General features: G+C 34.3%; 2 protein-coding genes across 2 annotated transcripts in view; one reads left to right on the forward strand and one right to left on the reverse strand.

The window, feature by feature from the left end:
• LOC111061473 overlaps positions 1-4,129 on the reverse strand; it is a 38,403-nt gene extending 34,274 nt beyond the window's left edge. The window contains exon 1 of the mRNA XM_039437267.1: positions 4,000-4,129. The gene's annotated coding sequence lies outside the window, so the exon portion shown is untranslated. The remainder of the gene's footprint in view (positions 1-3,999) is intronic.
• A 3,947-nt stretch (positions 4,130-8,076) lies between these two features.
• On the forward strand, positions 8,077-20,689 carry LOC111064164 (titin homolog). Its single transcript, XM_039437268.1, has 3 exons — positions 8,077-8,100; positions 11,824-15,887; positions 20,563-20,689. Exons 1-3 carry the CDS (start codon positions 8,077-8,079, stop codon positions 20,687-20,689), a joined length of 4,215 nt encoding a protein of 1,404 aa, XP_039293202.1.
• Positions 20,690-22,098: the final 1,409 nt, after the last annotated feature.

Below are 22,098 nucleotides of genomic sequence, written 5' to 3' on the forward strand. Positions count from 1 at the left end.
TGCCAATTTCTTCCGGAGTTGAATAAAGGATTTGTTAGCACTGTTTAGTGGAGGATTAAAAAAATGTTTGAATTGTACTGATTGTTACTGAATACTGTTATAAGTGGTTGCAGTCTACTTGAATGTTTGGTGCAAATTGAAACATTCAATACGCTGATTGTGAAGTCAATCATCCAATTAACTTTTTCTTTTTCAATATCAAATAGAAGGCTGGATTTCTGTATTCATTGAAATATAATTATTTGGATAGAGCAAAAAATATTCTATCAATATTGTATTGATTGCTTCAAGTATGCTGATTTTAGTATGATGATAACTAATATACATAATAATAACTTTAATAACTAAAAATGTATATTAACTGTAAATTAAGATAAATTCATGTATGTCTGAACACACAGTCTATCAATCATACATAAATTCTTCATTCTTTCTTTATTGAGTAATTAATACATATCTTCTCGATTGATTAAACTAATGACTGCCCAAAACTAATCAATTACTGAGTATATGCAATCGATGGTGGATGGATCATGGCTAAATTTCTAGACTGGTCTACTTTTTAGTATGATCTACTATTTAGTATAGTAAGGGAGACGTGAATGAATTGAACCATCTAGAAAGGTTAAAAAAATTTGATCTTTACAAACTCGGCGATTTCATGCATCTTCTTAACTGCCCCACACACACTATGAATGGAGTAAATCGCCTAATTGTGGTTGGTTATTAGAGATACAGTGTCAGCTATTGTAAATTTCTTCTGCATTGTTGTCAATTAGTTGAAAAAACGTCAATCAACACCTGACACCTCTACAGAGTGCAAGGTGAATGGGATAATGAACTTGAATTTAATCGTTATTCTTGACGGCTACAAAATATAACGGCTTCGTTCCTTAGCACACGAGTCTCCACTATAAATATATAGTTGGAGGTCTCTGTATACAAATATAGAGAGGTGTGTTAGAAAGAAGAAGAACAGCTGTTGATGCAAAAGAAATGTCGGTGCAAATACGCAAGTCATGGACGTTAAATATTTTATATCATGGCAACCTGTATTTACAGTAACCGCATAATGATACTACAAACTACAGTGTTTGACCAAAAAGGATAATCCAGCCTGAGATGTTGGAAGAGTAAACTGGTATTCTCTCAGGAGACCGCTACGTTTGGCTGCCAGCGATTCTAGCTTTCAGATCGAACCTGCTTTCGGCATGGGAACATTTTGTTTGTTGTTGGTAGCATAACTGTGTTATGCTTTGGAAGGAATTGATTGAATTTCAATTTGTTGATGGATATAACTAGGGTATCGAACCTGCTTTCGGAATTCTATTGGTATGGGGATATTTTGTTTGTAATTGGTGGCATAACTGTGTATGCACTTTGGAAGGAATTGATTTAATTTCAAATTGTTGATTGGTATTGTAAAACTAGGGTATAGTATCAATACACCATGTAAGGGCACAGATGATGGAAGAGAGTTATAGTTCTTTCCCCTGTGGTAAAAGGATATACAGTATCTTCAATATAAACTTTAATGTAATTTGTTATGTAGGTAATATCATTTAATGAAACTTGATTTGATTTGAATAATACTCCACTTCATCAGACATCGTAGTGAATATTAAGTATTCCAATAATGAATTAGAGTAAATAGAGTATAAATTGAAAATTATTTCAAATCTCTGATGATAATGTTGTAGATGCCAATCAGTTGGTGAGGTGGGATTGGGTTGTTTGAATTTTAGCATAATCCAGAAGGGTGTAGTAGTCATATGGTATAGATGGTAGCGGGGGGAGGGTCAGTTCCTCCTCTTGTTACACAATCTCTGATGAGATAGTTAATTTGGTTAATGAAGAATCTTAATGCTCATTTGGTCAATTATTAGTTCATTTGGTTAATGATGTTTCTTTCATAGGAATAACTTTGAAATTAATAACGAGGAACTTTGTAGCTGGTGAGCTAACCTGACGAGTATTGTAGCCTATATCTTGTAGTACTGCGTATGCTTATTACCTTGCTCTCTTTAGCAATTAATTGGAGTATGTTATCAGACATTCCTCACATCCATGTAGCATACAGTCAACCTTGTATCTTCCAAATCAATATTCAATTATTATGCAATCTCGATTTTCCCATTTGATCATAACCTCTTACTCCTATAATACTTTTATTTTATCATTGTTTTCCATTTTTTCTCAATCAGCATTCATCCCCTTATACCCTTTATTCATCCTTCAGTATCCATGATTCTGTATTGATCCTTTCGTTCCCATCTCTTCAAACCTTATCATCATGTTATTCATGGCCTCAAACCATGCATTTATCCTTGGCTGATTTGTACCATCCATCCTTCTTTTATATATATTGTTGATTATTCTTCAATACCCTGATTTCCAGTATAGCCCAAATCGCAGTGCCTCGCTTCTGTCATACTCCTGTTATCGAATCATTCCAGCATCATCAGCGATACTGCCAAACACCCTATTTGCATATACTTAATCTGACATCATTTGAGACAGAGCTCTCGTATGTTCGACCGTTACTCGACACACATTTCGGTCCAAGCCTTATACAACTTTTCGTGTTGCTGTTCCACCCAATATTTTGTGCATCATTGGCGGAACAAGTTATGCACACATCTACAAAGTGGCTTCAACAATAATTATTGCAAACCGGTTGGTTTTGAACTTTATGCCATAATCAGAAATTTAGTTGCGAGTCAATGACCTCCGTTTATAAACACTCCTATTGTTCAGATGTTTCTTGAATTATAGAGGAATATTTATAGCCAAGATCAGAGACTACAAGTTATCAATATCTTTACTCTATGCCAAGATCTTCAAGGAAAACTATTTCTATAGTTGATGGAGGGCTATGGAGGCTGTATACAATTTCTGAAAATGAAAATTGTAGATAAAATAAGAGATCATCGATCATGCTGTATGTCTTATGCGTTGATTGACTAGTTCATTTTTTACTTCCATATTTTTCCGTTATGTCCATCAACATGAAATTTCTTCATTTAGCACAGGTGTACAAGTACAACAAATTGTAGAAACATTCGGAAAAAAATTGTTGAAAAGTAACCGAGATTCAATGCCAAGTTGAAATTCAAGGTGAGAGGTTTTCCAAGCGTCACCTTGTTAAACAAAAATATTGAAGGCCAATCAGGCATTTCTGCCTTCTGGACAGTGTGTTTTCAAACTCCTTTCTAATTCCAATTTCTCTCTCATACATGTTTGATGTATCCCCTAACTTTCCTTTTGGGAATGATTCAAACTTGTTCCTTTATTCATTTTTATCTAGAAATTCACTTTACGAGTATTCACAACGACTGATTTTCACCTTTTAACCCTTTTCAAACATTGGATTTCCTTTCGTTTAAGTTGAGTGAAGAATAGATTTCAAATTTGCCATCTCTTCACCATATTATCGTATTACTTATCTCTCATAGGAGGATTTCTTTATCCTGGAGTTTAGTGTTGAAACATTTCTCAACTTCCATTCAACCGACAGCTCTCTTTAGTCGATTTTAAGAATTCAGTAGTAAAAAAAGAACAATACAAAAATTTCAAAAAATTGTAAAAACAAGCAAATCTAAAATTAAGAAAAAATAGTATTATATTAAATTCTTGATAAATTAAAAAAAATTAAGACAATTTGAACTTTGTGAACTAAACTACAGGACTGTAAAACTGATATATGGAACTCCTAAAACAAAGACAAAATTTCGATTACCTAAAATTGTAAAATTCAAAATACCGAGCTGAAATAATATTATAGCTTTCTCCCACTTGATCTCAGACGATTCGCATGATTTTAATTTGAATTAGTTTCAATTAGAACAGTACTAAAAAATTCAAATGTACAAATTCAAACTACATTTTCTTAGATTAGATTTATTAATTTTAAAGTTTTTATTAATTTTTAGTTGTTTTTTGAGGAAAATTTTATACAGAATATTGTGATAAAAATATTTAATTGGCGGAAAAACTCACCAGAAGATGACTGTTGGACGAAAGTGTTGGTCGAGGAAAGAACACGTCCTTGCTTGGAATCGGTTGCTCGTCTGACTGCTGCGGACTCGCGACGGCTGTGCAGTTCGGATGCCCCCTTTCCTCCTTTCCGAACAAGGTAGAAGGAGAAGAGAAACGACAGAAGGATGTGGTGGAAGGAAGGAAGAAGAGTGGAGGTCGCTCCTACCTTGAACTTGTCTTGTGTTTGTACAGTGACCTAGTTTTCGCTGAGGAGGAGGGGTGACGGACTGGTTTGATGTCCTGGGAAAAAGGAGAAGAAGGAGAAGGAGAAGAGTGATAAGTTGGAAAGGCAGGTGGAGGAGGAGGACTGCAAGATTGGTTGGTGGTGGAATAGCGGTTCTTGCACGGGAGTGCCGTCCAGGAATCTCAGCTCGAATTCTTCTTTTTATTCTTCATTTTCTTCTTGTTGTTGTTCTTCTCCTGTTTTTCTTCTTCTTTTCTTACGTCTTCATCAAGTATTTCATTTTTCTTCATCATTTTTTCTTCCTTTACAAAATTATTTCTCTTGTTAGATTCCTAACCCTTATCTTTCTTTCGTATATCCCTTATTATCTTTCTTGTTCCTCTCTTATTTCGTCTAATAGCTTTTATCATCACCTGTTTCTTCGGCTTCTTTCTCTTCATCTTCTTTTCTTTTGCTTCTTTCCTCTCACCTTCTCCTTCTTCAATTCAATCCAATTCTTCGGCTCTTATTGTCCTTGTTATGTTATACAATCTTCTTTCCGGTACACATTTTCTTCTCCACTTCCCAACCTTCTATCTTGTTTCCCTTCTACTTTACCGTTCATCTTTTTCCTTTTCTTTACATTACACCAGTGTCTCTTCCCTCTCCTCTTCCTCATCTTTTCTTCCTGTTCCTCTTCCAATATCATCGTCTCACTCCATTTCTCTCTGCACCTGACCTTCACACTACTCATTACCCTTCTCTGTACTTGTTCTGAAATATTTTCATCCTTCCTTTTTTCAATTTTCTTACTTCTTTAGTCATTTTTTGTCGTGTTTTTCTCTTCTCATTGTTCTTATTTTTTGTTGACTTTCAGTATTATTATTTCCCTTTGCCTCTTTCCATCCTCTTTCTCCTTTTAATCAATATTATTTTCTGCTGATGACTCACTTCAATCAACATTCTTCATTGCTGACTTTCTTAATTCTTATCCTCTGCCTTCTTTCAATCCTCTTTCCCCTTTGTCTCCTTTCAATCAGTATTCTACCCTGCTGACGTCCTTCAATCGATATTCTCTTTTGCCGTCTTCTTGCCATTGCAATCCTTCTTGAATCAGCTGTTTCATCAGCATTAGTCGGTTTGGTTTCGACTAGACTTGCCGCAGCATGCAATTCAAACGGAAAGTGACTGCGCGTAAATGATATTCGGTTTGTCATCTGTGGGAAACTATTCCAGAGATGCAGTTTTGGGTTGGCTGCAGTTGCTACTGTATAAGAAATAGAAAGGATAGATTAGGTGAGACTAGAATGATGATGTGGGTTTTACCGCGTGGAATCGAAGTGAGTCAGTCTTTGAACCAGGATTACATTTATGTTGTTGGAGTGAGATGTACTTCAATCTCAGCATTGGTTGAATGAGAAGCGTTGCTTTTAGAGCAATGCTAACAGTTGAAGTGAATTTCACTATAGCAGGTTGATGATTAACAGTAGGTACTGCAGGAAGTTTTACCTGAATAAGATTTACCAGGATGTGCCTAAAATTGGGTCATTTTTCAATAATAATATCTCTCAATCATTCTTTTTCCAAGTACAGAAACATTTCTTGCACTACAGGAATACAGGTGTTCATGACTATTTGTTGTCAAATTTGTGGATTTTGAAATCAATTTATAGTCATATTAATGTAATAAAGTCAGCATCTGATGAACATTGGTTAGCTATCCTTATCCCCTATTTTGGTAGAGAGTTAGTGGAAAGGATATTTTGAATATTCTTTCCAATGAATGGACATTGATATGTCCAAAGCTCCGCCAATTTATGTAGATGCATAACAATATTATCTATAGCTTTTACCAATTGCTTTTTTCATCATATGCAGTTCAAAAATCATTTTCTCAGTCTATATTATGTAAATTCATCTATAATTTTGCTGTATTGTAAGCTATTATATATAAGTGTAAAAGCCAGTATATATTGTAATCTACATAAATAAAGTACTCAATCAATCACCTCTTAGAGAGATTGCTCTATCCTTTTCTTTTCCAGATATTCAATGAACTAAAAGATTATTTAATTTCAATTATGAAAAATTAATATTAAATCATGATAATATGTATTATCTTGATGACTAGAATATATGTGTTAGAATTTATATTTATTAACAAGAATCAACAATTAATATTGGGCTAGGTATACCGGATTAACTTGAGTCAGCTATGAACTAGAAGGCGGATTTTTGGGGCTCTTTTCTAAATTAATATAGCTCCGGTGATTTCAACAATTATTAAGAAATGTTATTTTGTACATTAAAATCAAACTTCGGATTTAATAAGATGATATAGCAGAATTTGCAAACTATCACGTAGACTATTTATATACCGTTCTTTATTCAATTTGTTAAAATTAAGAAAGTACAGTACTATGATGCAATATCATAATACACCTAGGACTACTTGATACTTCTAATTAACCGCTATATTGAAATGTATCATCACAAATTCTGTATTATTCTGCTTCCTCGGAAGAGATATTGGAATTTCCCTTCACGTGTAATGGGCTCAATCGATAGCAGGAGAAAAAACAGGTTTAGTACAAAAAGTACAATCAAAGTTTTTCCACATTACCAATGTTTATCAATGGTTCATAATTTTTCAAAGTATCTGCAGATAACATTTTTTTCAATCTTGAAAGCCAATTATTTTTTGTTGATGATTGTATTTAAAAGCAGTATTTATCTCCCAGGTCTCATATCTCTGTAGGATAGTGTGCCATCTTTTACTTGTAGTTCACTAAACTAAGTAAACTATCTGCTCATAAATAATGTGGAGCACATTTTCGTGTACTTGACTCGCCACTCCAAAAAACCCATTGTATTGTAGACGAGGCATCGCTGCTTCTTCATTACGAATTGTCTATTATGCATCCACCAGCCAAAGATGCCATTTTCCTGCTTCTCAAATTTCACTTTCGATTTCCTTTCCTAACAGCTTTCCAAATTCCTGTACGTTCTGAATCATTCTCCATGCTCTCCTCCCCTCTCCCTTCCCGCTTCTTAACCTCTCCGCTACTTTTTTACTGCACTTACATCCATCCACCTCTCTCTAAATTTATCAGTATCCTCTTCACTCTTTCTCTCCTGGTTCGTCTTTCTCCATGCTTCTATCGAATCGTCTTCTGCCCGAATCTTTATCATCTCTGCTTTTTTTACTTTCTACTCATCCCATTTCTTTATATCGTCTTATCTTTTATGAACTTTCTCCCTCTCTGTCTCTTCATCCTCCAACTATTCCTCCTCTATTCAATCTCTCTTTATCACACTTATCTCATTTTTCTCTTTGCCGTCTCGATCCCTATAATTTTTTCAACAAAGTCTTCTCCTCACGATGTTTTCTTGTTTCTTTCCTATATATTTTCATCAATTGTTTTAGTTACTAAGTATCATCTTAATTCATTTCTCCAATACCTATACTATTCATGTCATTCTCTGTCTCTCAATTCAAATCTAATAAATTATATTTATTGAAATAATTCAATCACAAATATTTCCTTGACTATTGAACGCTTTCCTTCCTTCATGTCTCTCCTACTCACTTTCATAATAATAGAAATTATTTTGAGTATAAAAGTAGAAGTAGGCCTAATCTCTTACTATTTCTTCTTACTGTTTTAACGCTCTTCTCTTCCATTCTCCGATCACTCTTCTTTCATCATTCTTCTCCTAACTGTAGTCGTGTCGTTTTCGTTTCTCGTCGCCTTGTACGTGAATGAGAGCTCGTGCGTGCTAGTGCGCATGCGTGCAAACTGGATCCGTTTCATCCTTTTGTGGACTGCAAGTTGCTGCAAATGTGCAGTGCACTTTTCTGTCAAGGTGCGCAAATGTCAGTTGAAATGGGCGCGAATGTCAGTCAAAATGTGCCCAAATGTACGGGATTGTCACTGATCCTACTACTCCCTCCCCCCAAATCACAATCGGCATTCCTTCCCGCTATTCATATGAATAAGCTCAATAGTTATTTTTATTTTTGTTCCTCCTGTTGAACCAGGATGTCCAGGAATGGAGTTCTTCTATGTAAAGTTCGTTGCACCTGCTGCTAATTCACTGATCATCTCAACAGGATGTCCATTAAGAATATTGTTGTCAATTATTATTGTAGTCAAGTATTTAACCGCCAAAGAACGTAAATGCACCTCTAAACATACAGAGTATCACATTCATATGCATTATTTACTCTTATAAGTTCACAGTTAATTGGAAACACATAACGTGTTAGGGTAATCTAGAATTGATTTGGCATGTGAGACATTTTTCTACGAACAATGTTGAGTGAAACGCTCATGGAATGGTGCCATTTCAATACATTTCTTATGAAATATATATTTATTTTGCATAATCCAAACATAAAAAATCTTGGATGAGAGTATTGAGTATATGGTGTTATTCTTATAGTTTTTGAAGATCTTTGAATTTGAATGCTAGCAAATAATATCCTTTCAAAGAAGATCAGAAAGAAAACTAACTTAATCTCCAATTCAGAAATCAACAATAACACTTCAAATGCAAAAATAGAATCAGCAGGCTCGCTTTGCTCGCCTGTATTTTTCATTTGAGTCTTTCTTTCCGTCAAAAAGTCAAAAGAAACTTTCAATTTCAATTGAAATCACGATTCAATCACCAGTTTTATTTGAATTATGTAGCGCAGGGTTGCAAGAATTTTTATTTTTATCAGAATGAATAAGTATTCAGTTATTTCTTAATTAGAGACTTGGTTAAGATATGAGAATTATTCTATTCCAGTCTAATAGTTCTTTGACTGATTAGTTTTGAATGATGTGAAGAACTTGATAAACATCCATATCCAACCCTCTCAAGTACCGACCGGTATGAATTTACTTGAGAAATTTAGAAAAAAAACATTGGAAACATCAATGAAAAATTTGAGAATGTACCTACTATTATCAACCTAGAATAAATCGAAAGTAGAATATGAATGCCAGATCAACTCACATTCATGCCTAACAATTAGTTCCACCTTGGAGAAATGATGTAAGTTGTTTGGCAAAGTAGAGCATCTAGAATGAATTGAATGCACCGAGAAGTGACACATTTATTTCTTGTTTCCTGAATTTATTTGATAAATCATCCTATTCTTGCAAACTTGGAACAGGAAGTAGTTTTGGTAGTCTAACATGTCTGTTGACAAACTATTGTTTTCTTTCTCATCGTTTGTCTGATTTTATTCTTAAATAATTGCTCTTTCTTCTACTTTCTCATTCAAATATATAGAGAAGAAAATAAGTTTGAAGTCTCCTTATCTAGGAGACTGGTACCGTATTACTAGAAAACATTAAAGAAGGGTCATAATACTTTATTATAAACAATAGAACAGAATGAGTTTGAAAATTTTTATTATTATATTCAGCTTGTCTAAATTTTGTAAAGCTTATGTGATTGGAGACAGTATTATAGAGTTATTATTCATGAATAAATGCATGTCCTTTTGACAGAGTTCATTTCACTGAATCTCACCCAAAATATAATTATGTTCCATATGTACTATCATAGAATAGAACAATCTAGTATAAGTTTTCTCTGGTACCATGTACTATGTACTTCCCTATCTACGGTATTCGATATGAACATTTGGTGATTTGTATATGGAATTTTAGTTTTGATGATTCAACGGAAGAAATTATACAGTGAGCTCTAGCTCACAAGTAAAAAGCATTGAAAGGCCGGCTTTTGAAAATGTGAGTTCAAATTCTGATGAAATTTCGTAGCAAAATAAATTCCTAAGTCATTTATTTATAGCAATGAAATAAAATAGAATTATGATATCAGAGCATTTATATATACTTGGGTTGTGGTAAAAGATGCATTTTATTTATTCATTCATTCTTATATCGAATTACAATTATCACAGTAGCGGAATAAAAAAAAGACAAGTGAAACTTCTATTCCTAAATTTAGTCTAATGAAATGTCCAAAGTAGGGTTAAATTCACATCAAAACAACAATTTTCACCTAAAAATGAATAATTGGTATAAATTAATTACTTTTCATCCTCAACTTTGATAGATTAATAGGGAAGTCAAAAAAGCAACATTCAATTTTGTTATTATATAGTCAAATTACAAACAATTATTACTCCATTAAAATAGGTAACTAGTATTGTTCCAGCAAAAATTCATAAAGTATTGTTGCGAGAAACATTATAAATTTCTGAGTCATAAACCATAGGTTTTTGTTTCAAGCATAGTCCATTTAATTTTCCGTGCAGCTTTTGTGTTGGTACTGTATTGCTAAAATTATAACTTCTGCTATCTGCTAATAACTTTCTTTTGTGAATTCACGCCTATTTTCATACTTTAGACAACAAACAAAAATAGAATCAAAAAGACATTATTATTACGACTACCCACTTACACCATAAATATTTAGTAACATATTATAAAATGCAGGAATAATAAGTCTACAGTTATTACTAAACACCACAATTTCTAAAACTATCAGGCCTACTTCATGCTATGTCTTAATTTGTTCGTAAGACGTTTGGTATGATGAAAAAAGCGATGGTGATGACTCGAAATCACAGGCATACACCTCGAAAACAAGATGGCCGCTAACATTTTCAGGGTTTTGTCATAAAGCTTGTATTTTGATAACTTTTCAATATAGGGTATTCGTTACAAGCCGAATAAGAATATTGTTAATTGAACAACTAAAATATTTGTCATCATTAAAACATTCAAGATGGCGGCCATTATTGGCAGAATTTTTTTTATATCGATTGCAATTCAGTGATAGTGAGAGATATCAGAATGATTTTACCACCAGAATTAACCAAAATATAATTCTCTAGATAGTCATCACATTTTGAGTTCCCTTTTCATGATTAATATAACTTCTTCAAAATCTTAAGACATGATTTTTCGGGGGCGAAATTTCACTTACCACTCTGTAAATGTATTTGGAGAACATATACTGATATTATTGGCACAGTGTTGTGAAATATTTTCTAGGATTTAAACTGACATATTTATTGACATACAACGCGTGAAGACAACACATCACGTTTGTACATAAAATGTTCTGTACATTTTACTGTATATCTTGCACGAAAACATTAAAGTAGAAAGAAATTTGAGAAAAGAGGGAAACTGTACAAAAATTGTGGAGGAAGGTTTTTCGAATTTTCGTGAAGAAAACGGTGGAACATCTTGAACAGTTATCAAAATACAAGTGATATATCAAAATCCTAGAAATTTTGGCAGCCATCTTGTTTTCAGATTGTTTTCCTGTGTTTTCGACTTATCACAATCACATTTCTATGGCCTATACAAGTCCTAACGAATTGATTAAGACATCTTTCTATGGTTGTTATCCAAAAATGACCACAGAGCAACTTTTTTAGTAAGTTACATTTCCGTCCAGATTACGCTGTGTATAGTGTGTGGGCAGCTTACTTGTGCTGTTGACTTGCACCCAACCTAACCCAAGTATACGTTATCCAAATTCATCAATCCCACCTCTACATAATTACAGTATCATAACTGTATAAAACTATCTAAATAGTTTCTCTATTGATCCAGGAAGTCATCCAATTCTTATTTTGTTTTTTGCAGGATACCGGGGACTTCTTCTGGATTGATCCAAATCAATCATTTCTCACAACAGTGCCCATCAAATCCCAAGCACCAAAGGTCCCCATAGTTTGTGACTTGGATAAAGAGATGACTGCTTTTGAAGAGAGTATTGGTGTAACTGAATCCCATGTAAGTGGAGAGCATTCATCTCCTGGAAATGATTCAGGTTTCAGAGATTCCAAAAAGACTTGTGCTGATAATATCCAAGTTGGCAATAAAACACATTCTGAAAGGAAACTTCCTGATGTTGATAATAAGATGCCTGATATTGATAAGAAGATGCCTGATGTTGATAAGGAGATGTCCGATGTTGATAATAAGATGCCTGATATTGATAAGAAGATGTCTGATGTTGATAAGAAGATGCCTGATGTTGATAAGAAGATTCCCGATGGTGATAAGAAGATTCCCGATGGTGATAAGAAGATTTCCGATAGTGATAAGATGTCTGATGTTGATAAGGAAGATCAGATTGTTCAGCTTGGAAAATTGAAAAAGACTGATGTCCACAAGATGATTGCAGCCAATTTAGAAAAAGAAGACAAGGAACTGGAGAATCTCAATAAAAATCTGATGGGTATTATTGGTAATCTCATGGCAAAAGTTCAAAGTGTGCCCACTGCAGCCAGTGATGGTTCTTCCCTAGCTCTTGATCCAAGAAATAGCAGTCTAGCCTCTGATATAAGCATAAACCCATCAATGGATCCAAAAGAGTCAATACCACAGTCAATTGATGTTCTTGAATCGTCTGCAGTAGGCCCATGTCCAACTGCAGGATATGATGACTTGCATCTTCTAGACCCTCAGGATCGTCCACATTACAATGTTGAGACTGGCATCCTGCAACCACAATTCAATGAGCATGTGATACCAATTGGTGATACTCCTTCTTTCCCTCAATATCCACAACAGTACTACAGCCAGTATCCTGGGCAATCCCATGTTGCTTCTTCAGATCAGCAAAGCTTTGTTCCACATGGAAATGTTCCAATTTATCCATATTCTGACCATGGATCTGCTGTAGTCAATCTGTATCCTGGACAATACATGTATGATGTCCAACCATCAGGATATGATGATGATCATAGTCCCGGTCAGTACAGTGACAGTGAAGAGCCTAACAGTGCGCCTCATGTAGGACCATGCACACCAGAGCAACAACCCAGTGTTGAAGCTAGCAAGAAGCCATTCATGACTGATGAAGAAATACGTCTCCACAGAAAAGAATACTTCAGAAAGAAAAGAGAAGAACAATTAATGAAAGCTTCTCTCTTGGGAAATCCTGACCATGCCCTTCAACCTTCTTCCACTGTCAGCAAGCAGCATCATACAGATCCCAGACTCTCCAAACCAGATCATTCCCGAAAAGATCAAAAACCTACTCCTTCAAAGTTGAATCAACCAAAGGGAACAAATAGCAGATACCAAAATGAACCAAGCCAAAATACCAAGTTCATGATACCGAAACGTAATGAAAAGGCTCAAGAAGGAAGACAATTTGAAATCAACCCTACCAATCCATTTGCCCCAAATCCAAAGTTTTTCATGAAGAAAAAGTCAATTGCCCCATCCTCTTCAGAAAGGAACAAACCAGACACTAACAAATTGGACAAACATTTCTATAATGAACTTAAATCAAAATTTGAATTCAAGTCAAAATCAAGACCTGTCTGTGATAACAGCATCAGTTCAACCACAGACAGCCCAACCAAAAAGAAGCATCTTAGTTCAAAATTTAAAGAGATTAGAAAAGACAAGAAATATCCAAAGAATCCACTGGATAGTAGAAAGCATGAGGCGAAGAGGAAGGAAGTGTCTTCAGCAACATTGGCCAGAAGAATTGCTAGCTCAGATGAAGAGGATCCTGTGGAAAACAGAAACAAATCAGATAACCATAAGTTATTGTCAGATGGTGCAAAATTATCATTATCTAGTAAATCAAGCTTTAGTCATTTGAAGGACACCACAAATGCTATTGAGACTTATCCATTTGTCACGGATGCTGTGTCAAGGAAAGCAATGGCTTGCAAATGCTTTGTGAAACTAGTAAACATTTTTTGGAATGAAAAGAAACCTATCACTGTTGATGAGATGGATGAAAAATTACCAACATTGGTCAGAAAGAAACTGCATCTTTTAAGAAAGAATGACAGTCTTAGAGCAATTCAAGGGACAAAAAATAATCATGAAGAATCTTGTAGTGTCCCAGAGTCAAGTTGTCCCAATTCATCTTTGGAGAAAGAAAATGAAAAAGTCATTGATAATAAGCAGAACCAAGAACATTTTGAGCAGAGGACTGCAGATGTAGCAGAGGAATTGCTATCTCATGAAGACAAAGGTGCAGCACAGGAACATGGAATGGATATGGCTGATACCATTGAGAATCAACAGGGAAGGTCTGTAGGTGATGATTCTGAAGATAATGAACAGATATTAACAGAAGCCAAGGTAAAGCTGAAAACATCACTTGAAGGTCAGCAAGAAAAATCTGCCAAACAAATGTCAAATTCAACCTCTGAAGAGAATCCTGAAGGGTGCAGAATATCTGAGAATGACAAAAAAGGAGATATTGATCACAACAGTGATATACAGATATCTGAAAACAAAATTGAAGAAAATGCAAATCAAACACAAGTTGTTGATGGAAACATCACAATCAAGAAGAAACCCATGGAAGATCTTGAGGATGTGCCAGTAGAAAGCAACACAATTGACACACCTCAAGAACAAAAAGGGAAGATTCCTGATGCCATTGAAGAAACTCCACTCAAGAGAAAACTCATTGATCCAGAGGATGAAGTTCTGGTACAAAGCAAAAAAATTAAAGGAACAATTTCAGATGTCAGTGATTCATCATCAAAGTCCAAAATTGAAAGCAGAAAAACAAGAAATGAGTCTCAAGATGAGAGCATCAAGGACATGCAACATGAGAAAAAGAGGAAACTGAATGATTCTCTTGAAAGTGCAAAGGAAAGAAAAACTTCAACTGAATCAAAAATTGATTCAAGTACTGAGGCTAGAGAGAAATCAACAAGAGAAGATACAATTGATACTCCTATTGAGAGTGATGGAGAATCAATTGGATGTGGAGCAGGAGACTTTTCCATGGATCATGATGACAGTAGTGACAATGAAGAAATAGTACCACATTTATCTCATCATGATACTGATTTGGAAAAGTCTGACAAAATCGAAACTTTAAATGAAACTGAAGATTTGGATGAATTTTCAAAATTGTTAGTAAAATCAAGTGAGACTGAACCAGGGAAATGTGAGGATCAAAAGAAAGCTGATGGTGAAATACTAGAAAAAGAAAAAGACACTTTTCAAGAATGCAGAATATCTGAGAATGACGAAAAAGGGGATATTGATCACAACAGTGATATACAGATATCAGAAATCAAAATTGAAGAAAATGCAGAACATCACAAAAAGAATCCAATATCTTCTGATAAAAGCTCTGATTCATCAACATTGAATGCAAATGAATTAGTGTGCTCAAAAAATAGAATTACATATCCTGATGAATTATCTTGTAGAAAGTGCTCTGTTAAATTGGTCGACATTTTCTGGAAAGAGAAAAAATCTATGATTCATGAGGAACTTGAAGAGATTTTGCCAACTTTAATCAATGATATGGTGAAAAGATATAAGATTTCTAGAAAACAAAAAAAATTAGAAATGAAACATGAAAGATTGCTGGAAAAGAAAAGTGATAAGAAGAAAAAGAAAGAGAGTGATTCCAGAACTTTGATAACCAAGGGTCAAAAGAAATATTTCAGAGATGAAGGTGAAGAAGCTCATTCAAAGAAATCCAAAGGTCAGAAGAAGACTTTACAGGAGGAATCTATTGAAAACTTGAAGAAGAAAAGTGGGATATCTCGTGAATTAGTTTCAAGTTCTAGTAGTGACAGTGATGATGATTTCAAGATCAAGAAGAGCATGGATAGTGATAAAGTCTCAACATCTAGAGATGTGGAACAAAATTCTGATGATGATACATTACTTAACACATACAAAGACCATTCTAAGAATAAAGACAAGTCAGTTGAGCATAGAAAGAAGAAGAAAAGGAAAAAGATTTCAAAAGAAAAGAGTAGATCTCCAAGTGGAAATAGAACAGATAGTGAGAATGAACATCCTTTACTGGATAAAACTGCAGAAATTGATAATTCGTTAGATAACCAGCATGTTTCTCCCAAAAGCAAAAAGGAAAGAAAGGCAGAAAGAAAAGAGAAAAGGAGGAAAAAGAAAGAGGAAAGAAGAGAAAGAAAGAAGAAACATTCAAAAAAAAGAAAGGCTCTTTCAAGTTCCCCCAACACAGATAATGAGGATGAAGTTGAAAATACAGAAAAACATGATATCGACACAGACAACTCTCATATAGCCACAGAAAGTGAAGAAAAAAGTACACTTGAAAGCAGAACGAGTAAAAATGTCAAGCATGGTAAAAAACAGAAGGATTTTTCTTCATCCAGTCATTCAAAAGAAAAGAAAAAGAAGAGGAAATCAGAGAAATCTGATCATCCTCCAAAGAAAGTCAAGGTCTCTTCAAGTAATCAAAATTCAGATAATGAGGATCCAGATTTACTCCTGAGAGACAAGCACGAACCTTCAAAACATGGTTCCTCATCTATTATAAAAAACGTGGACAATGCAGAAACAAGTGAGAATATTGTTGAAAATGTCATTCCAAGTATTGAAGAGAATACTCAAATCTTCAGTGACAGTGAAGATGAATGTACAAAAACTGAGCCCTTCCCAATGTTGAGCACCATTCCAGCCGAAGATAGACATTCTGATAGTATAAAATACACTGTTTCCAACATTATTAACAGTTTATCAGTAGATTGTCCTTTGAAGGAGGATAAACTTGGAGAAACTGATGAAAGTGAGGATCAAGAGTTAAAAAATGAGGATCCTCTGAAAACATATTCTCAAAGCATTCATGAAGTAGCAAGTTGTGCTGCCATAACTGGTTTGTCAGATTTATCCCAAAGTGGTGACTCATGTTCAAAAAAACAAAAAAATCTTTTGCCATCTCATAGCAATGATGAAGATAAAGCAACTCAAGATGCACAAATTAAATCCTTAGAAGCTGAAAAATGTTTGACTGTAGAAGAAAATGAAGTGTCAAGTTCAATGACTGAAGACCCTTCACAGGTCCAAAAATTGCCCAAAGTTGCTGAGCCAAGTGATGAACCATGTGGTGATGTAAAGCAAAGTTCTGCTCCATGTAATTCTCTATCACCTTCCTCAGGTGACAGAGAAATATCATCTCCTGAAGTCTCAACCCATCTAGAAGAAGATGGAAAATCATCTAGATGTGCTGAAATTGTAGAGCCAAGCACAGAAGATCCTCAATTGCCCTTTCAAAGTGATAACGGAAATCAATCGGTTTCTGTACTCCCAACCAAAGTCACAGATGTTGATGAAAGCTGTGATGCTAGTACAGTGACTCAAGATACTCTGTCAACATCGCTGACCAGCATTGAAGATGTAACCAAAATGAAAGATCCTTCACATTCAACTTCCAATGATGGTGTTAGTGTACCTGACAGTGATGACCAGATTCTGCTTTCCAAAAATACTCCAGCTTCATGTGCAAATATTGTTGAAGTTGAAAATGAAACAAAAGATGAAGCACTTTCCAAAGTTCAATCTCTACATTCAGAAAGTTCAACCAATAATGTCCTTACATCACCTTTGCAGCTTGATGAGAAATGTCCACTCGGTAATCCTGTAGAAGTACGCCGGGCTCCAGAGGGAATGCAGAAGGACCTGGCTGAACTAGACAAAAAAATGGAAGAGATTGAGAAAATTGTATGCAACCAGTTAGAACCTGCTCCATCTCATTTGTCAACAGAAGAACAGTCCACTAAAGAAACAGAAACCGATCTAGCTAGCTGTTTCAACTGTATCCTTTGCAAGAATACATTCTCCACTGAACCTACTGTTGAAAGTTACTCTGGAAAAGTAACATCTTTTTGTAAATCTTGTTATGAAAATTTGTTCAAGGAGAGGTTTGATGCTTGGCGCAAATCTCTAGAACAGCAATAAACTCTTGTGAATGAGGTATCATGTCTCAGAATCCAATGGTATTCAACAATTTCACAACCAGATTAGTTACGTTTTTTTATTTTGAAATGTAGATCAACTTCATTACTAATTCTTGACCTCTTTTGACTCATATATTGCATACAAAAGCTGCAATTAGGCATATTCAATAAATACTTGAACGGTATTGATAATTTTTGGTTAATTTAATTTAGTATATTGTATGAAAGATTCTTGGATTTGGAGGGGAGGATATTGAGTGGTAATCGTTGCACTTATAAAATCTCAGATTCGTTTAAATGATGGTTGTCTGTCCTTCAATAAATTACCGATTGTACATTGTTCTAAGCACAGAATTTATTTCGATCTATCGTTGTTTTCTGTTGAAATTCAATTGAAGCTAACACTGCCACTCTTGATTAGAAAATTAATAAGTGATGTAAATGATATACCTCAATACAAAGGTAACCAAATGAGAAAATAGTCCGGCATTATTATTGTATAGTAGCATAGTAACATAATGATGCTAAATTATTTATTAAATTGATTCATTCATCTACATTAGACAATATCTCATATTTTCAACAAAATACAATTATACTTGTACTTGTTAAAATTTAAGTAGGCTACTATAAGCAGTATTGTCAGATATGAGAGTACTGTCAGAGTAAATAATTCGTCTTATTGAATGATAATGTATATTTGTACTATTTGAAGCATAATTTGGTTGAAACAAATTTGTTTATTAATATAGACTTACACTGTGAAATGAGGTTTCTAGCAGTGAAGCTTACTAAACCAAAACATACTACTGTATTATAATGTTTCATTAACTATATTAACTACACTTACCTGTATTATGCGATAGTAAATATTACCCAATTATTTATTATTAGGTGAAATTGACAGTACCTTTGACATATTTTCTCATCGGAAAATATTAGTCATTACCAACTTCTCAAGTATAATGTTTGGTACCTACTCCAGAATTATCCTAATGAATGCCTTTTTTAAACATCTTCAATATTGTATTAATAAATGTAAAATAAATCAATAACACCCTATAAAAAGTATGTGATTATAATTCTAACTGGCAGAATAGTAAATTTTCTGTGATTCATCATAAAAATACTAATGTTATTCCTTAAATATTATTTCAATGGTTTTTTGGTTATTTTAATGTAAATTATGGTGAACAGAGTCTATTTAAGTATATTGATTCTTATACAATAATTTTAAAATTTAATACAAATAATTATCACTTAAACATTGTTACAGACTATTAAATTTAATTTCTTTGTTTTTTTTTTAATTATTAATTGATTAATTTATTTATTCAATGATACGCAAAACACAATAATTATTAAGCTGAAATTATTCCATTTTTAAGCTGTAAATTCCCAATGTTCATTATTACTGTATCAGTAAACTAGAATAGAAGATTGTTTTTCATTTTGTTTGTAATCTGTAAGCAGCGAATTTCTGTAAATTGTAATTATAAGAGTTATTATTTTTGTATCGGAAACTGTGATAAATAGAGTTGATACCCTAAGTAGAGTGTCTGATTTTTCTTATTTCAACACCCAACTACATGCAACTCTTGGCAAATTTTTTCTCTCACAATGAGTTTAGTACATATTGAAATCACAATTTATTCGTATTATTACAATACCATGGGTTTTGAGTTTTGAAGTTACCATACTCGTAGATGAAAGTCAACATTTGATTAAATTTCTTTCTTTCTTTGAAATATTGAATGAGATCAATATTCATCTACTTCATAATTATCAGTCAATAATTATTATCCCTATAATTGAAGTTTGAAATTATGGGCTCTCCACATTTCATGTGATTTATCATCTCTTTGCTTCACTGTGTCTCAGACTGTCAGACGTAACAACATCAAAACTGATATTGAACAAAAACTATTGTTTTATGGCGATTAGTTGTCACAGATTCTATTTTTCCTGTTGATGATCATCAGCTTATTTTAGAAAAAATCCAGGAAACAAACATTTATTTTAATCAACATGATAGTATGTTTATAGTATGTCGTATATGAGAGGAAAGGTATGCTGCATTGTAAGTAAAGGCTGCTGTATAGACGTTTCAGTCACTAGAAAACGCTAGTTTCCCATAACACCGCTGCTATCGCAAGCTTTTTCTCGTATCTAAATAAACAAACATCTTTACCATCTCTCACCAAATTATTCGATTCGTAATGAGTAAGTGACTTGAAAACCAAAAGTTGCATCAACTTCTAAAGTCTAATGTCTTTATCAAACCTCTCATCAAAAGGTCTGTAGTTTTTAATACGAGAGTATAGATCTGATTAGAAAACCTATATGATAAAATCATCTTCATGGATCGTTTAACATTTGAGTTATTCAATCTAAATAAGGCACATATATCATATTTAATGTCCCCAATTACCTTGGATACTTCGTTGCATGTTGACAAAATTGAGTTTTTATAATTGAACTAGCGTGAATTGAATTCTCACTTTTGACTGAAGGCCAAAGTCATTGTACGTTGTAACATATTAAAATCTGATGGGCAAGCAAAATCCCTATTTGGAAGAATTTTATAGGTCTGAAGTAAAACAGATATCCTATTATCGCCAAATGTGATAACAACAATTAAAAGATTAGATAATAACAGGTCTCCTAGGGAGTACAACACCTTGTCGTTGGTGGAGAGGCTTGCGTCCTCCTGTGACCCAGAGAGCTATGCCGGCGGTAGTGTAACTACCAGCAGGGCCACCCAAGCCGGACAGGTCGAAGGGTAGGAAGCAGACAAAGAAGTACTCCAAAGAAGGTGTCGTTGGGCTAATCCCCCACACGCTGGATAACCTCGGATTCAGAGAAGACTAACGAGCCTCAGAACAGGACCGGACTTGAGGAATAAAAAACGGAAATGCAATTTTATGAAATTTGGAACATCAAACGTAACGTCTATTGCTGGAAAGGAGTGTGAGGTGTTCGAGGAGATGGAGAAATATGGATTGAAATTGATGGGCTGGTGGATTCACGGAGGATCGGCAGCCTTGATTGCAGGTTGATTGGTTTGTGCTTTCCTCCCCTCCCCCCTCTCCCAAAGAGGCAAGATAACCTCTCTCCCTCACCCCTCCTTCATCCTCCCCGTTTATCTTTCAACCCAGCACTTCAAGAAGCGTGCTTGAGAAGTCAACAACATTTCGTTCCATTTCTCCTTTCTGTGGCGTTCGAGTTGAATGCAATTACCTCATTCTGTTTCTTGATATATGTGCAATATCATATAGGCCCACACATGAAGACAGGATATCACCAGTAACTTCTACACTCGAGATATACAGTCCACTTCCTCTACAGTTCCAAGGTTAGTGCAAATTAATAGGCTTTCTTTTGGGGCTGTCAACGTTTTCATGAATTAAATCTTAACTGTACCCCAAACCATAGGTTTGGGGACAGGACGGGATTACCACATGGTCCTACCAGGCCTGGGATATGTTCTATTTCCAAGAAATTTATTTTTCAATTTAAATTTCAATTCGTTAATAGTAGAGTTACTTGTTGATACATGCACTGATATCCATGTTAAATCCAGTTACAAAGTTCCTTTCCAAATCTCCTTGTTTATCTAATCAGTTACTTAGTTACAATGGCAAGCCCACAAGCCTTGCTTACTATTTGTGTGAAGAAGAAAGAAACTTTGTTTAGCCGTGTTCAACAAGCTTATGACTTGTTGACATCAATGATCCTAAAATTCAATCTCAATTTTTGATAAGAAGCATATCTATTGAAAATACTGTGAAAGAATATTCTGCACTCTTAGATGAAATCAATGAATTATCTATTCAAGTTGAACCTACTAAAGAACCTGAATATCAATCACTTATCGTTATTGATAATTTATCCTGTGCAATAATAAATGCTCGTGATTTATTGAATCAAATGAAAAATGAGAAGCCGAAGGAGAAAAGTGAACCTTCACCTTCAACCTCTCATTCCCCCCATTTGAACATGATATTACCTCCAACTGAAATAAAACCGTTTGATGGCTCTGATATTTCAGACTGGCCTAGATTCAAAAATATCTTTTCATCATTGATTGTGGATGATAAATATTATTCTCCTGTTCATAAATCTCATATTTTGCATAATTTGTTGAAAGGCGAAGCAGCCAGAGTAGTGAAATCTTTTCAGATAAGTAGTGATT

Source organism: Nilaparvata lugens, chromosome 11, assembly GCF_014356525.2.
Source record: "Nilaparvata lugens isolate BPH chromosome 11, ASM1435652v1, whole genome shotgun sequence".
NCBI lineage: Eukaryota > Metazoa > Arthropoda > Insecta > Hemiptera > Delphacidae > Nilaparvata > Nilaparvata lugens.

Bases quoted from the DNA above. Each gene is read 5' to 3' on its own strand.
- LOC111064164 (XM_039437268.1), top strand. From the start codon at position 8,077: ATGTCAGTTGAAATGGGCGCGAAT. The intron at 8,101-11,823 runs GTCAGTCAAAAT...TGTTTTTTGCAG, and splicing joins CAGTTGAAATGGGCGCGAAT to GATACCGGGGACTTCTTCTG. The intron at 15,888-20,562 runs GTCAGTTGAGCA...AGATAATAACAG, and splicing joins CATTCTAAGAATAAAGACAA to GTCTCCTAGGGAGTACAACA.